Source organism: Alosa alosa, chromosome 15 (assembly GCF_017589495.1).
Source record: "Alosa alosa isolate M-15738 ecotype Scorff River chromosome 15, AALO_Geno_1.1, whole genome shotgun sequence".
Classification (NCBI taxonomy): domain Eukaryota; kingdom Metazoa; phylum Chordata; class Actinopteri; order Clupeiformes; family Clupeidae; genus Alosa; species Alosa alosa.
Window position 1 is genome coordinate 21627808 of NC_063203.1, and position 17937 is coordinate 21645744.

General features: G+C 42.0%; 2 protein-coding genes across 3 annotated transcripts in view; both read left to right on the forward strand.

Annotated features, from left to right (window-relative positions):
- Window positions 1-433: 433 nt before the first annotated feature.
- On the forward strand, window positions 434-9502 carry LOC125308514 (serine/threonine-protein kinase/endoribonuclease IRE2-like). Of its 2 annotated transcripts, none has more exons than XM_048265074.1 (10): window positions 434-517; window positions 1279-1339; window positions 1613-2169; window positions 2326-2498; window positions 2776-2999; window positions 3367-3516; window positions 6253-6434; window positions 6713-6811; window positions 8648-8815; window positions 8921-9502. In XM_048265074.1, exons 3-6 carry the CDS (start codon window positions 1650-1652, stop codon window positions 3431-3433), a joined length of 984 nt encoding a protein of 327 aa, XP_048121031.1. In that variant the 5' UTR covers window positions 434-517; window positions 1279-1339; window positions 1613-1649; the 3' UTR covers window positions 3434-3516; window positions 6253-6434; window positions 6713-6811; window positions 8648-8815; window positions 8921-9502. The 2 variants fall into 2 exon arrangements, with proteins under 2 accessions (XP_048121031.1, XP_048121032.1); XM_048265075.1 differs by having other exon boundaries at window positions 8648-8793.
- Window positions 9503-15600: 6098 nt separating this feature from the next.
- Window positions 15601-17937, forward strand: part of epha4l (eph receptor A4, like) — a 29879-nt gene continuing 27542 nt past the window's right edge. Inside the window, exons 1-3 of the mRNA XM_048264537.1 lie at window positions 15601-15770; window positions 16581-16648; window positions 17061-17727. Coding sequence (XP_048120494.1) covers window positions 15680-15770; window positions 16581-16648; window positions 17061-17727 — 826 coding nt within the window. The 5' untranslated portion in view covers window positions 15601-15679. The remainder of the gene's footprint in view (window positions 15771-16580; window positions 16649-17060; window positions 17728-17937) is intronic.

The following is a 17937-nucleotide window of genomic DNA, read 5'->3' on the forward strand; positions in this document are numbered from 1 at the left end:
CGTTAATTGAATATTGAACACACACACAGAGAGAGAGAGAGAGAGAGAGAGATGACCTTACACACACTTTACCTACTCTTTCCAGTAGATTTTAACCTTTCTGTGTTTTTTCTTTATTTTTTAATTTTCTCTTGGCTTAGTCTCTCTTTGTCTCTCTCTGTCCATTTTTTTCTCCTTTAGTACCATCTATATCTTTCTTTGTCTCCCCTCTCTCAATGTCTCTATCTTTTTTTCTAGGTTTAACCTCTCTTTCCCTCCCTTCTACTGTAACCTCCCCCCCATCTCTCCTTATACTCCGCATGTCTGTGTGTGTGTTTACACATTTGTACGCGCCTGCGTGCTTGTGGAAGAGCCTTCCATGTTTGGAAATACGCGGGGGAAACATACTGACTTCCTACTTTTTTAACTTCCTGTACTTTCCCTGTGCCTCTGGCTGATGTGCATTTCAGCGCCGCTCTTTGTTCTCTACAAAACTACCACTAATACCTACTGCAGACTAACACCCAAGATTTCTAAGGTAAGTTACATGGTTTACAAACAACTACTTTTTATGTTTAGGTGGCATTTTCTAGAAGAAATTATTTTGAATATTTGTTTTCAACTGCCATGGCCATGGTTGTGTGGGGAATAGAGATAAACACATGTTGCTCCCACAAGCTGTCTAGGCGTATTATGTAGTTCTGTGGTTCAGGGTGGGACGGAATACACCATGAAAAGTAAAGCAAAGCCCTCACAGTGCAACATGACCCAAACGTGGCCAAACATGCCAGCAAACTTTTATCAAGCTCCGTTGCATTCAGTTCTACATTTGTGAATGACAAAGATTCCTATCTGCTACTCAGGGTGTTATAGCACATCCTTATAGGTGCATGGAGGTGAGGCTTGTTAAATGCACAACACTGTACCTGTTGGCTACCGTAACACACCTACAGTACCACAGCACCTGTCTATAGGCCTCCAGATGGCTATGTCAATACAGCAGCAAACTCTGACATTGACAATACCCTTTTCTGGCCGAAGGCTTAAGGGTAGTGAAGAGGTGTGTTCAAATTGGGCAAATAGTTCTCTGTTAAATTTGACCGATTTGGTGTAAACATTCCATTGGTGACATGGTAACACTTTGTCCAGCTCACCTCCATCTCCACTGTATGTTCGCTGGGAACTACCTACTTAGACTGTTTGCGAGTGATCGCAAACGTTCACTGAGAACTCAAGGCAAACAGAAACCTGTTCACAAACATTAGCAAGCATATGTGTTTGAATTTAAACTCACCTCAGGTTCAACTGGGAAGCAGGAACTGGAGTGACCCAGGAGATTCACACTCTGGGACTGAAGCAGGTGTGGATGTTACGCTTCAATAATTCCAAATGGTATCATCTATGGCTAAAACCATAGACAGTTATTTCACAGATGCTTTTATTCTAAGTGATAGATCTCAATAACACAATTATATAATATACATAATGTATATATTCTTAGTGAAGTTAAGATGTACTGTACATGATGTCAGACTTTAATATATTTTCTGCCCATTTGACTATGTGGGATACTAAGTCTTATATTTGGTGTGCCATTTCTGTCAGGTTACATCTTGTGTGTTTTTTACATCAGGTAACAGACTGTCTCTGCTTCCACATCCTCAACCCTAATGTCTTCCAACAATACATCCCCAACTGGACGTAGGAAATGGATCCCATGTAGCAAAAAATGGCGTGAACAAATGGAAGAGCTTTCTAACATGGAGGACAGTAAGGTGAGGACAGTGGGGGGCCTGACATTTGTCCCTAATGACGAGAGATTCCGGATTGCTCTGATGGGACAGACTGAAGTCCTCTTGGGACTCAAGAAGGATGGCACGGAGGTCGCCATAAAGAAGATGCTCATATCCAACTACAAGAAGTTCCAAGATGAGCTGAAAGTTTTACAGGGATACAGGTTTAACAGTCTTCACGTTGTACAGTATGTGGACTCTGAAGATGAGGGTGACATTGGCTACATCGCCATGCAGTTGTGTGACTACAACCTGGAGGAATACATAAAAAAACAACCAGCAGAGCCAGAGAGGAAACGAATAGTGAAAGAGTTTCTTGAGGGTCTGAAAGACATTCATGAGCATCCAAAAGCTAAATTAATCCATCGAGACATCAAGCCTCAAAACATTTTAATTGGTAAGCTGCTTGTTTTTCAACATTTAAGGGGCGGGGATCAGAGTGGTTGTGATTGTCTTAGGGCCCTATCTTACACTCGGCTCATCGTGGCACCAAGCGTGACGCAAGTCTTGTTCCTATCTTACACCCAACACAATTAATAATGACCCTTTACAGATGCTGATGATGGGGTGAGGTTTGCTGACTTTGGGATAAGTCGCACCTTAGAGCCGGGCCAGACTACAAGGGTGACAGGCAGAGTTGGAACAGATTACTGGGAGGCCACAGAAATAGTCAAGAACCCACCAGGAGACCAGGGCATTCGGTACAAGCGAAGCGCTGATATACAGGTATGTCATCATCTCAACACGCAGGTCCAGACATTCACTTAATTTCTTTCTCTGTGTCTCACACAGAGTGTGCGTGCGTGCATGCATGCACACACACACACACACACACACACACACACACACACACACACACACACACATTGTAGATACATACAGACCACAGATATACAGATCTAGCATAGAAGTACGTTCTCTTCTATTGCAATAAATACTCAGGAATGCATGTCTTCACTCCCCTTGGGTCCAGGTTTGTGTTTTTAAGTCTTCTTGCTTACAGGTAGCTGGAATGCTGGTCTACTACATTCTCTCAGGTGGAAAACATCCCTTTGGCGATGACATCCGGTGTATAAGCAACATTTATAATGGTGACTACCAACTTCAGTACCTTAATGATGATGAAGAAGCCAAGGATTTGCTTGAGAGCATGCTCAATGTTAATCCAGATGCGAGGCCACGGATCACAGAAGTTCTCAGCCATCCCTACTTCTGGGATAAGAGCAGGTACTATACAGGGATGGGCAGTATTTCTGATACATGTATTCAAACTATGAATACAAAATGCAAAATTATATTTTGTAATTTGCATTTGATTGGGATGATTCGATTTTATATTAGATTCTACTTTATTGTCATTGTGCAGAGTACAAGTACAAAGACAAAGACAACGAAACGAGCCACAAAATATTGCAGTGTCCTGTGGAGTTCATGGACTAATTAAAATATGAATTTGAAATATCACTGAAAATAATAATTACTGTCATTTCAGCAACTTACTGTTGCAGTTCATTTATAGGTCTCATTGACATCTAGTTAATTATTATGTTCAAGTTTTTGGTTCTTACACTCACAAGTCTTCTTTCTGTGCTAGCAAAGAGAGTTTCCTGATACAGGTGGGGAATGTCCCAGAGGTAAAAAACTATGACGGATCGGTATAGATAAGGAAGAGAAAGTTAAGTTAGGGGAAGTTCTCAAAGAACTGGAAGTGGATAAGAAAAGCTTTTCCACATGGAAAACTCGGGTGAGTACATGACGCTCTCTCCGTCTGTCATCTGTTTCTCTCTCTTTCTCCCACTCTCTCTCTGTCACACACACACACACACACACACACACACACACACACACACACACACACACACACAAAGACACAGGTTTGCCTATATATTTATTTGGAAGATGCTGGAAAGTTCTAAAATCACCAGAGCCAGTGATCTCCAAGCAACATACAGGAGCATCTCAACAAATTAGAATATCATGGAAAAGTTAACTTTTTCTACCCTGAAAATCCAGAGTTCTCACGAGAGCACAATTTGAATTTGCTCAGAAAGTCACTCTGGCAATCAGTAATGATGCTCATTACCCATGCCCTTGGAGCTGAGCTGCACCAATCACATCAGTGTAGGTGGGCCAGAGGCGAGCTAAACCGATGACGACAGCACTGCAACGTCGAAGTCCGGAATCAGTCAGTAAACATTGGTCGTAGTGTTACCAAATTGTGTGCAGTGATATTTGCAAATAGATAGATAGATAGATAGATAGATAGATAGATAGATAGATAGATAGATACTTTATTGTTCCCAAGGGGAAATTCAAGGTCTCAGTAGCATACAGACATCACACACAACATGCACTTACATCAGAAAAAGTAATATAAGTATATAAATATAAAAAACACCACTGCACAAGTAGACTAGAGACAGTAGAAGATAAAAAAAATACTAAAATACTAAAATACTAAATATATTAAAAAATAAAACTAAATCACATACATAGTGTGCTTAATGATGATCAAGCATGAGGCGCTTGCAGTGACAGGGCAGGGACTGAGCCTGTTATTCTGTATGCATGGTAAGGTGCTCTATGAGAGTGTCATGGTGATGGTGCAAATAAGTAAGTCCAACAGTGCAACAGTGCAATAATAAAGTCTAGAGACCAGCATAAAATAAATATGGAGAGAATAATGTAGACAAAGTAATATTAAGTAATATATATGGGGCAGCCGTGGCCTACTGGTTAACACTTCGGACTTGTAACCGGAGGGTTGCCGGTTCGAACCCCGACCAGTAGGCACCTTGAGCAAGGCACCTAACCCCTTCCCGAGCACCGCTGTTGTAGCAGGCAGCTCACGGCGCCGGGATTAGTGTGTGCTTCACCTTACTATGTGCTGAGTGTGTTTCACTAATTCACAAATTGGGATAAATGCAGAGACCAAATTTCCCTCATGGGATCAAAAGAGTATATATACTTATACTATAACTATATCAGTGCAAGAATAGGTTGAAGTAATGGGGTTACAGCCATTGGTTAAGTATTAAGTACGGCCACAATCCAGACTGTGGGAGGGAGGGGTTAAGCATGTGCTAATATAGCATGTAAACAGTGTAGCAGTAAAACAGTAGGCCAGTGGACAGTCAGTACACAAATATGGAGAAGGTGGAGAAACAGACAGACTATGCAGAGAAGTCTATCTCTCCTCTTCCCTCTAGTGAAGCATGCTTGGTGCCGCCCCTCAAGTTTTTTCATTACTCATAGCCAGAATCTCTCTAGATATCCGGGTCTGGATTTCCAGGCTAAACTTTATTTCAAAAAGTGAAACTTTCATATAATCTAGATTCATTACACATACATGGAAATATGTCAAGCCTTTTTTGTTTTAGTCTTGATTATTCTAATCTTAATGATTACGGTTTACAGCTCATGGAAAAATCCAGAATTTCAAAATATTACAATAAAGAATTTATGGTACAGAAATGTCGACCTGAGATGAGCTCTAATAGGCTAGTTAAGTCAAAACTCTGGCTATGGTTTCCTGAGCCTTTAATCTGTCAGTCTGTGCAGGGCAATGGACTTTTTCATGATAATCTAATTGTTTTGAGATGCACCTGATGTGAATAAAAACTTTCTAGACGAACATTGGTACTTGTATCAACAAGGATTGTGGTTTATATATCACACAAACTTAGTCAGGGCCAATACACCATCAAATAGAACGACATAGTCTTTCTCGTTATGTCTTTTCCACAACTGATAGCCGAAGAATCATATAATATACTGTCAAACTCGTAACATGAAAAATTATATTAAAAATTCACAAACATATGTTCACATTCATGGCACAATTCAAACGGGACCAGAAAATAATTATTTTCTCACATTCACTTGCATTAACGATTTTTCAATCTAGAGGTCCACTGGGGGTTTAGCGGATGGGCGGGACTTACCAGCTCTATATCTATCTTGTCTATCTCTATATCTATGTCCCACAACTCAGGTCCCTCATTGTATCACACTGCAGAACATATTACTGAAACATGGTCACATCTTAAATGCCTGCTATGCTTACAAAGTAATTTTCCACCCTTAGTAAGAATGTACAAACATTCTCGTGTAAAATCATCCATGTTTTAGCATTACAATAGTAATTCTTATGCTTTCCTATACCTGCTTGCTAATACACCATGTGTTGTGGTAATCAATGAGGAGTCCAGCAAGGTGTTCATTTTGGTGGTACTGTAGGCTGCAGCTTTGATTCTAGCGTTAAGGAGGCTTTTGAGACCAAGGTCATTAAATACTGTATATTGCATCTTTAATATTTGTGTTCCTGCACAACTTTTCTCCATGTGGACATAATAAATGGTTACAATGTGTGTGTGTGTGTGTGTGTGATTTTCCAGCTAGACCATGAACCTGATGATATGAATGCTTTGCAGACCTATGCTAAAGATTACAGTGTGCATGTGTGTTTGTGTGTTCCCAGCTGGACCATGTGACAGATGAACACATCAAGAATAAATGGTTGAAGCTTGTGCAGACCAATACAAAAGAGCCGAAAGGAAAGAAGGGAAAAGGGGAAAAGGGGAAAAAAAAGTCCTATCCAGAGACCCTGCTATGTCTACTTCGCTTCACACGCAACCGCTGGATTCACCCGCCTTCCGAAGAGTAAGTTAGCATTCATGGATACTACATACCCAAACACACATTCACACACCAATGCACACGGACGGACATATGCACACACACACACACACACACACACACACACACAGAGAAAGACACGCATGCACACAGTATGGTGATTTGTTTTGCTTTTTTTTTCTCCTTGAACTGTTTTACTAGTCGCTTTTTGTAAAGTAAATGTGTGTGTGTGTGTGTGTGTGTGTGTGTGTGTGTGTGTGTGTGTGTGTGTGTGTGTGTGTGTGTGTGTGTGTGTGTTTTAGGCCAGATGTAATGGAAACAATCAACGTGATGGAGCTCTTCCCGGACCTTGTTCTCACGGCTTACAAGCTTGACAAAAAGAGAGGCTGGAAGATTAATAAGTAAGCTTCTGTATTTGCACACACACATACACACACACACACACACACACACACACACACACACAAAGACACACAGAAGCACTGAATTAGTTTTCCATATTTGCTCATTATTGTATGAATTTTGTAAAAAGGAATGGCATGCTCACAACATGGGGCCCCAACCCCACGCAAAAAGCTATTGATGTATATGGACGGAATACGAGTCACTGGGTCCCTGGGCAGAGACATCAAAAGGGCCCAATCAACCTCAGGAAATGTATAATCAGCTAGGCTAGTGAGGTCCAGGGACATGCCCCCTGTTTGAAAAATAACCCCATAAATTATGATTTCTGGCAAGTTTTGTGGAAGGAAATGGACAGATTTAGATTTACAAATATAACATAACTATGAACAGATTTAAGCCATCTTGCTGTAAAAAAAGATGCCAATTACAAAGCATGATTATCACACATAGCATGACCTGTGTTATTTGACTGAGGGGCCCTATTCAGGTATCAGGGGTGAATAACATAACCCATGATATATAATTAAGGGGCTCAATTAAGACATATCACATAACATAACCCATGTTATTTGACTGAGGGGCACTATTCAGATATCGGGGGTGGAGAGCATATAGTAGCGACTTTACACAGAGGCTTGAGTTTCAGGGCCTTGTGAGCCCTTGCACCTCTGGTATCACGTAAGATGAAATAGTTTTCATCCTTATTAGCTCTCTGATAAAACAAACAGTGAACTAAAATGCTTTTAATGCTCGTTGGTTAGAAATACAGTCAGGTACACAGCATTAAGCCACTACTCCCTTTGCTCACAGCACCTTTCCAAACTTTCTCCCACCATAGATTTGTTTTCATGCAGAAACTGGCGCCTATGTGACATAAGCAAATAGGAGTGATTAACAGGTCCTATGTTTTATTACAGAGTACAGAGTACACAGAGTATACTTCATTACTTGAGTAAAACTACAGATACCCCTTGCTAAATTTTACTCAAGTACAAGTAAAAGTACAGTCAGATGTCTACTTAAGTAAAAGTACTGAAGTACTTGTTTTTAAAAGCACTTGAGTATCAGAGTACATTTTCTACATATTGCATTACTACTGCCACAGTGCTTACATTTATGTACAGAAACATCCTACATGGAGTTATGAAAAAGGTTAATGTGGAGAATGTAAAAGGAATTGAAAGTAAAATCAAGTCATTTTCATCTTTTTACCATGTTGCCAGGGATGGGCAATATTTCTAATACATGTATTTCAAATACGTATTTCAAATACAAAACACTATTTTGTAATTAAAACACTTGAAGCAAAAACTATCATTAACTTGTTCAGCAAATTGAAATAGTCTGGCGAGGTGGGGCCACGGGTTGGCACATTCACAGCATCCAGTAACCTGTAGTGTCTTCATCCATTGTTTCGTCTCTTATCTAAATCTGACCATGGAGTTGACTTTGGCGGAAAGCTGAAGGTTCTTGCTGATAGGCTGTCCCAATCAGTGGCGCCTGCACAATCCAATCACGTTTGAGAGGGAAACAACAAATTGAGGGTTTTCGAGATTTTTCTTTTTTCCTTTTTTTTTTTAAGAAGAAGTAACGGGTACTCACGGTTATGGATAGAAATGTAGCGGAGTAAAGAGTACAGTATTTGCCTCTCAAATGTACTTGAGTAAAGTCATGAATACTCCCCAAAATGATACTCGAGTAAAGTACAGATCCCTCAAAATTGTACTCAAGTACTGTACTCAAGTAAATGTACTCCATTACTGTCCGGCTCTGTTTATTACCCCTGCTCTCCCCACACTTACACACTCTCTCTTTTCCCCTCCCTCCAAAAGACTCCTGCCATCAACTCCTCCAAATAAGAGAAAAGCTGAGTCCTCCAGCACAGCTAAGGTGGGCGGTAAGGAACCTGATGCTCCTCCCCAGAAGAAGACACAGCGTGAACCAAGCCTGATGGATGTGGATGAGCCCTCCCCAAGGGGTAGCTTTTGAGCATTAGCCTAGTGTGTGGTTATCTTTCAAGTTTCACTTTAACAAACCTGATGATATCATTTCTTATAATGCCATCAGTCATTTTAATTAACTGAACTGAAGTGTCTTTATTTCAGTGTCTGCACCTTCATTGCATAAAAATCCAGGACAGAACTTTTTCTTCAAGAACAAGGCAGCTCTAGAAACTCGTCTTCCCACTCTCCAGCCCATCCTGATCCTACTCCAGCAGAGGCAGGTTCTGAATGACCATGAGCGGGAACTGGTGACAAGCAAATCTACCAGCACACAACAGAACTATGCTCTGCTCACCATGATACAGAATAAAGGACCCACAGCCCAACAGGTGTTCTTTGAGGTTTTAAAGAGGGTTGACCCATTCTTGATACAGGACCTGAAAGCAGGGGCGCCGCTGGGGTGGTGGGTATAGATGATTCTAATGATTCTAAGGGCCCAGCACTGACAGGGGGACATATTATATATGGGGGTGGTGGTGGTGGTGGTGGTGGTGGGGGTCTTGCATAGAGCCCAAATTTTCTAGCAGCGCCCCTGGCTGGATGGTTGATGTTAAAGGGCAGGTGACTCAGACATGAGCAATATATATTTTTGCAAATATATATATATTGCAAAATTAAAATGCTATATGTGGTATATGTGGTGTGTAAATTCACTGCGATACAAATAAAATACAGTGATTTTGAACAAGCTGAACATTTGTTTTTTTGTTCATTCATACTGTAATTATTAATTCAATGGCGTCTGATAACATCCAACCAATGACCCTCTCCTGCAGCCCCCAATGCACTGAGAGGTGAGACATATGCTCATTTGCAATTAGTAAAGGCAGGCAGAAGCCTACAGAGAAGTTCAAATGTTATAACACAAATGTGACATTGAGATGGTCAACTCTGTGGTTCATCTGGGGGATTTCTTTTCAATTTATGCTGTAGTTCCCAAGACTGATGGGTTCAGGCCAATTTTGGATTTAAAACATTTGAATCAGGTTCTAAAAGCACCTCTTTTTTTGAATGTCGCGCACACCAGATGAGCTGCAAGGGGTGAAAAGCCAAGACTGGTTTGTGACCATAGACCATAGAGGACATTCCTATTGCTACAGAGTACAAGTGGTTCCTTTATTTTTCATTCATAGGAAAGAATTTTCAGTTCAAAGTTCTACCATTTGGCTTTACTTTTGCACCAATGGTTTTCTCAAAGTGCATTCAGATCGCACTGGAGCCTCTTCAGAGGGACGCTTTGCTCCTGTACCTGGAGAAACTGACATGTTCAGGGATGCAAACAGAGGTATGGTCAAAAAGGAGTGAGATTATCGAAGCCCACACCCCCACAGGAAATATCATATAATTACATTTTGCTACCACCTCTGCCATCCAGGGCTCACCCTATTCACACAAAAATGTTCTTTATATGAAAATACACTGTCCCAGTTCCTTCCCTTATTCTGTCTGCTGGTAGCTGGCTTGTCTTGACAGAGGAGCTGGGCCACACTGGGTAGATATGATGGTAGCCACTCTCTCTGTGTGTATAGCACTCTGGCAGTGATTCAACAGAGCATGCACTCCCTTGTTAGCATAATTAATCTCTTTCATGCAGAAAGTACATTTGGCATGTCCCCTTTTTTTTCAATTTTTTTGAAAAAGTCTGACATTTTGAATTTGTGTTTGGCTGTCTTGGCCTCAATCTCCGTTTCAACCTGTAACCAAGACCAGTTCCAATTTGTTTTACAACCCTCATCCACTTTCTTAACTGTTAGTGCCTCACTCTCATCAAATTCTCTCATTCTGCAAATGAAAAGTTGCATATATTAGCCATAGTGTTACCCTAGACCTGACAGTATCATAACAGAGTGCAAAATAGTTCACTTCACTTTGCCCCCTTTCTCAATGCCCCAAAATAACGTTCTTCTGCTAAAATGTACAGTTAAAATGTATCAACAGTAGTGCGGTCTGTCTGTTAGGATAAGCCCACACATCAGTTTCTCGCCCTTATGTGGTAGGTGTCATTGAAAATAAGTCAGTTCGTCACTTGTCACTTCGGGTTGCATTTGCGAAAAAGCCTAGACCAGCGGCTCAATAGGCTACTAGACGTCAACAAGCTGCTAGCCTAAACAAGTACGTTACCATTAGGCTACACGTTGGAAAGGGGGTAGAGTTGGATATAACGTTAGGCTGCTACTAAAATATTACAGGACAAAATACTGCTAGTCTGTCCGGAACTGAACTAAACTGACTGACGCAACAAACAAGGTTAAAAAAAAAATCCAGCTGTATTTTTGCTAGTCATGTAAAATGTAGCGCTAGTGTGCTACCTAGCACTAACCTGGCATAGTTATTGTAAAGACTGTAATGACACATTAGGACAACCTAAACATTACACAATGCAAATGGTAGAAATTATATGATTAGAAGACATCAAATATGGTTAACCTTACCTTTCTTTGCAAAAAGACCAGGCTACGACACAAAATTACTGGATCCCGGACTGATAGATGTAACGTTAAATCCTTGCAGTGAGTGCAGTGAAGTGCAGCCCCGTGAGCAGTGGGATAATGGTGCGCAGCAAATGGGATTTTTACGCGCAGCTTTTGATTTAGGGTTGTCTTACACTTCCTATGTTTCATGGACTGTAACGGTAGGCTATGTGTTTATGTAGTCATTTTAATACAGAATTAACTTTGATGAAATTATAATCAGACACTTTAACCCCCCCCCTCCTCCCCCCAAAGAAAAACTCGTCGGATCTGCACGATTCACACAAGTCCCCCAGACAGCCGTGAAAAAGGCGGCATCCGCCAAAAGGCGCGCTGTTTGCATCCCTGCATGTTTGTGTGACCTCTCCCAAACAAGCATGGGAACATGCCCACTGTTTCCATTGTGACTTCTGGGGCCGTTTCAGAGATGGCTCATTCATCTGGGACTGTGTCCAGTGTGAGACAAAGTGTAGGTGAGGATCACACACCGTTATATGCTCACCCTGAAACTGTGGTCTCGGGTACAGTTTCTCACTCATAGAGTTCCACTTAGTCCCCCACCAGGACGTTGGGAAGTGGTCCAGACAGACGCTACCCTCCTGGGTTAGGGAGGAGTATGGTGATGATGACAGGATGTGAACAGAACTAGGACAACACCATTGTGCACAGCACACATCACCACTCTTGTATATCTAAACCCAGAGCCGCTGGGCAAAAAGAGGTGGTTACTGTCCCAGGTGTAGGTAGATAAAGGACCGAATTTACACCAAACCACCCATGTGATTGTGTTGCAGGAGATCTACTGGCTCCTTGGCTATCAATTTGGTAACTATAACAGGCTATTTGACGTCTTTAGAACACTAAACATATCGTAGTTGTCAAATGTTGAGTTACTCCAGTCTAGATTTTTTTAACATTAATAAGATAATATAAGATAAGATAAGACTTTATTGATCCCACAGCTGGGAAATTTACTTGTCACAACAGCCCAGTAGTATATAAATAAAAGAGTAAGAAAGTTGTATACAGTATGCCCAGCATACAAGTAATCACTCCTATGATGTATTTCTATTGTCTATCCAAAGTAAAGTGCCTGTTTGGTTGATTTGACTGATGGTCAAATCAACCAAAAATCCGATATTGTTTGAGTGCTCCACTTACAGACCCGGTGTAGCATGGGCCTTAGGGTTCAGCTTCTAATAGTTATAAAAAATCATATGTAGTTGGCCTGCACAAAAGCACATGTATGGCAGCAAAGATTTCATTGAAGCTCATCACCTGTTTCGTGTCTACAGTTCTGTGACTGCGGAATCTTGAAGGCTTGGGAAACTGGACCCTGTTGCTCCAAACACAATCCAGTGGTGTATGAACCTAATATTGTATCACAATAAGAGCTATATACCTACTTCGAAAATACTGGATAATTTTATTATTTAGCAGCGGGCTTCACTCAGCTAATCTGTGATCTAATTGGTCAATTCAGAGGTCCATATGCACAGAGAGCTCTTAAGCTAGCTCATTTATTTCCAGTGGAGCCAGGTGTGTTGTAGCCGCCGCTAATGTTAATATAATTACTGTATATTGTACACGAACCCGGTTGGGTGTTGCACCTAGTGAATCAGCACGTTACGATGTAGAAGGATGCATGTGTCAAAATTGTTATTATTGGGCAAACAAGATATTCAGTGTCAGAATGAAGATAAGGAGCAGAATACAACAGAAGATGGCGTTACAACACAGCTGACGCTCCACCGGAAATAAATGAGTTGGCTTAAGAGCCTTCCAAACATATGGTCTATTCTAACCTTTTTCTATCTGCACTCATAGATCTGAAGGGCTGCAACAGTAGGAGTTAAGGGAAGTGGCCCGGGCTGTAATTGGGCCCCTGAAGAGTAGACCTAGGGGAGCGCGGGGCACAAAGTAACACTTTTTGGTTATGGCTAAATAATTCTAAAATCATTTGAGTTTCACTAGTTATACTTTTTAACAAGCAACATACATATCTCTGTTACACATATGCACTGGAAGTTTGTTTGTAGGAGCTACTGTTCTTTTACAATTCCACCGAGTGGCGATAGGTGAAATGTTACAACCTGCCCCATATGCGGGGTTAGTTGTAACACTCATCCCAAAGGCTGTTTTTAATTAAATTAATTCAATAAATGTATCTGAATGTGTATGATAGAATAGGATCTGACTATTTATGATACATAAGTCATGAACTAACAACAGGCGTGTGTCGAAAATTGACTTTATTTTCTAGACGGAGAAATAACATGAGAAATATGCGCCAATGGAAGCTAAAGAGTCTAACCAAGGTCAATCCTGCCAAGAAAAGCCCTCAAACCTGAAAACACATGAGGCAAAATGTAAAACATCACAAAAACGAACTAAACTAACACTAATACGCGCATATTTTTGTATTGCAACATCATTATACAGTATGAGTGGCTTAGTTATAACAGCGCGTTACAACTAACCCCGCTGGGTCACGTTTGTTATAAGATAAGCTAGCTTCTGCTATGAGTTGGCTACATGTTTCAAAACGGTGTTCATTTTTAGCCTACAAGACGGTTATTAAGACGATACAAGATTGGAGTCAGTGAGCTGCACCCACAACTCAGTAATGGAAAGACAAGTACCTAGACATTTACGTTGATGTCTTCAAAAGGCGTTTGCTGCAGATCTACGTGGAAACACGTCCATACTGACTGAAAATTTGTGGAACACCGTCTCATAGTAGTGTGATTAACTGACCAATAGCATGCCTCGATCAACCCCCTGCAAATAGGGAAAAAGATACATTACATTTAACCCCGCGTTACTTTGTGCCCCGCGCTCCCCTACTCTCTGCTCCTTCAACAATGTCATAAAATCCTCCACACTAATGCGGACAGAGTCCCTCCTAAATACGAGGCCGTTGACAATATCAAAAAACACATTTGAGAACATGAAGCTGCAGATGGGGGAGTCAGAGCAGGTAGCCAGTAAAGAGCTTCAATGCCAGGATGAGGCTGCTGATCAACTTACGGCCGAGCAGAAGGATTTAGTAAAGCAGAGAAAGCAGGGCGAAAGAGAGTTGGGGGACTTGAAAACACAGCTGAGGTCTTACGACTCCTCTTTACAGAGGAAGTCTCTTTTCCAAGTGAGCCCTGGATTTGCAAATGATTGTTTGTTTGTTTGTTTGTTTGTTTTAAAGAAGTGTGTGTTTGTTTGTTTGTTTGATGTTTGTTTAAATGTACCTTTCAGGGGCAGTGTTGGCTGGTGTCATGAATATGAATCTGGCCTTTGATAATGTAAATGACGCTGAGGAGATTTGGCAAAGTGTCTGGGTACTGGTCCTGATCTGCCAAGCTCAGCCTGATCTCCAAGAGACGGACGATAAGATTCATGAGACGGAGGCCAAACTGCGGGGGACATCTGTGAAGCGGAAGGTTGTGGCTGATGTTCAAACTACGAGCTCTTCAGCGGTTGGAGCTGCTGCGTCGTGTAATATAATATTAATAATAGGCTACTGTACTAATTAGCCTAAGTGACAATAACAACAATATCAGTAATACAAATATAAAATATGAACAATTAATGAAATGTTTTCATATTAATAAAAAAACAAATAAAAGAAATAAACCAACATTTGTTTTCTCTACATGTTGGCTGTGATGGACAAATATGCTTTTGCAAATTAGTCAATCAAATACAATTGTGAGGCTTGGTCTAAAGATCATTTGTGCAAACATATTGGCGAACTTAAGACAAAGTCTGTGGAGGGTGATGGAAAAAATGGTTATTGACGTCAGAGGGTGGACTAAACTAACTGCTTAATCTTCAATTGGGCAGGATAGGTAGAAACAATCGTGAACACAGTGAAAAAGTAATCTTTTCGTTTTACCTGCTGTCTCTCATCTGAGACTATATATTGCTAATTAAGAACAACATGCATTCGTTGTAGTAAAATGTTAATGGTAGGCTATACAGCAGATGTATGATTTCTTAATTTGCTAAATAGCCTAATGCCTACAAGAATTCCTTAAGTTCCTAGTATGCCCAGTAGATGGCATGCTGAGACCAGACTTTTATCATTTGAGTGTGTGAGTGTGAGAGAGAGGGGGGAGAGAGAGTGTGTGAGAGAGGGTAAGAGATAGAGAGAGAGAGTGTGTGTGTGTGTGTGTGTTCGTGTAGGCTAGTGCAGTTGAGTGACAGCTGCGTCAGCGGGGGAGGGGGGGGGGGGGGCGCACGCCCCTCCCGGTGTCGGAGAGAGGAGCCTATGGTTCAGCGCGTCTCGCTCTAGCACTCAGCAGTGTGTTCCATCGTTGTTGAAGAGGGCCCCGGACAGCGGAGTGCCCGCGCTACAGCACAAATACAAAAGTTGCACGAGATAAAAACGGTAGCAATGGTTGGGTGTCTGCCTTTTATCCTTTCCTCAATCCTCTTCGGAGTTTCGACTTGTATCTCTTCTTTACGGGAGCACCGACCGAATGAAGGTAAGTTGTTAGATATTGGATACTGAAAATGGATAAAACAAGTTGCACACTTTTCCCGATTGGATGCTTTCAGGAATTACATTTTTGCTCCGTGATAACGAGGGATATCGTCGGACGTCAGCATACCTTCACCATCCTACGGGGTCCGCTTTCCTCTTCAATCCACGAATAGCTTCCCTCGCGACCTGGAATTCACGCGCAGTCGTGGCCGCTGAAGGACTGCGAGTTTTGTAGCCTACAGCAACTGGTCTTGTTGTGTCACCAGGCGTATCGTTTCCCATAAAACACACCTTTAAAGGATGCTGGCTTACTGTCGCCTATGTCATTTGGTTCATATAAATGTGATAATCTGGCTGGCTATAGAGTAGCCTACGAGCCTAAATTACTGTTCCGTAGCCTATAGTTCACAGTTAACCTACTTCTCAAGGAGCGTTACTTAGATTTCTTCTCACGATAAGTAGCCTATACTCTTTTGAACCCGTGAGGGAAATTTGGTCTCTGCATTTATCCCAATCCGATAAAACTCTTTATTCACGGATAAAAACACCAAATTTTGTGATATTTGAACTATCTTTCTCTCCGATTATATGGGTTAAATATGCACTAAGGGCGGCTGTTTTCTCGTATCGGGATGAAGGTGAAATCGCCAAACTAATGTATTCTAATAGCCTAAACCATTAAACACTTTAGAGACTTCTCCGTCACTTCACCCCGCAACGAGAAAACTCCAAACAATAGCACTGTTGTGTAGTCCTGACTATCCAGGCCTACCCGTCTTCCTTACAACAATAATTCTTGTATCTCCCTCAGTAACCCTGCTGGACTCCAGGACGGTTCAAGGAGAACTGGGATGGGTCGCCAGCCCGTCCGAAGGAGGTGTAAGTCCCCCTCACCGCACAACTGACACACAAATAAACACACACACACACACACACACACACACACCACCGTCCCTTCGTGAGTTCCAAGTTTTTAGAAAGGCATTGGATTTCTTAAGGAGCCGCGGGGTGGAATCGCACTTTCGGGAAACTTTATATATTTTCTTCTCTAACAAAGATACTTGGCAGGGAAGACAGTTGCAGAGAACGAGGAATGAAAGAGGTTAAATAAAGTAGAAGGAAGGAAAGGGGGGAGATCAGTGCAACACTTTAACACGACCGCTTTACGCTCAAGATAGAAACGTGAAGTTTGGCTAAAATAAGTGAACAGGCGTCAGGCCTATACAGACAGGCAAAATAAAGACGTCTTCGAAATCAATTTCTCTCTCTCTCTCTCGCTCTCTTTCTCTAGTGGGAGGAGGTGAGCATCATGGATGAAAAGAACGTGCCCATCCGAACATATCAGGTGTGTAACGTGATGGAACCCAGCCAAAACAACTGGCTGCGCACGCACTGGGTATCGCGCGGCCTGGCACAGCGTGTCTATGTGGAGATCAAGTTCACTCTGCGCGATTGTAACAGCTTGCCGGGAGTCACGGGCACTTGCAAGGAAACTTTTAACCTTCTTTACCATGAGGCTGACAACGATACAGGCGAGCGCTACGTTCAGGAGAGCCGCTTCTCCAAAATCGACACAGTGGCTGCAGACGAGAGCTTCACGCAGGTGGATATCGGTGACCGCGTGATGAAACTGAACACAGAGGTGCGCGACGTGGGCGTGCTCACCCGGAGAGGATTTTATTTGGCGTTTCAGGATGTGGGCGCGTGTATCGCGCTGGTCTCCGTGCGCGTGTTTTACAAACGCTGTCCCCTCGTTGTGCGGAATCTCGCGCGCTTTCCTGACACGGTTACGGGGGCTGATACGTCCTCCTTGGTAGAGGTGCGCGGCTCCTGTGTGGATAATGCGGAGGAGCGAGATGTCCCTAGGATGCATTGCGGGGCTGATGGAGAGTGGCTGGTGCCGATTGGAAGCTGTGTGTGTAACCCTGGTTACGAGGAACGCAACGGAGAGTGCCATGGTAAGGCAACATTTCATGTCTCTATAGTCTCCACACAGTCAGTCAGTTAATAAATCAATCAATCAATCAGTCTATCTATCTATCTATCTATCTATCTATCTATCTATCTATCTATCTATCTCTCTCTATCTATCTATCTACATCCAACTGCCTCTGACTCCTTTTCGCCCCACATAATCTCTCTCTCTATCCCTCTCTCTCTCTCACTCT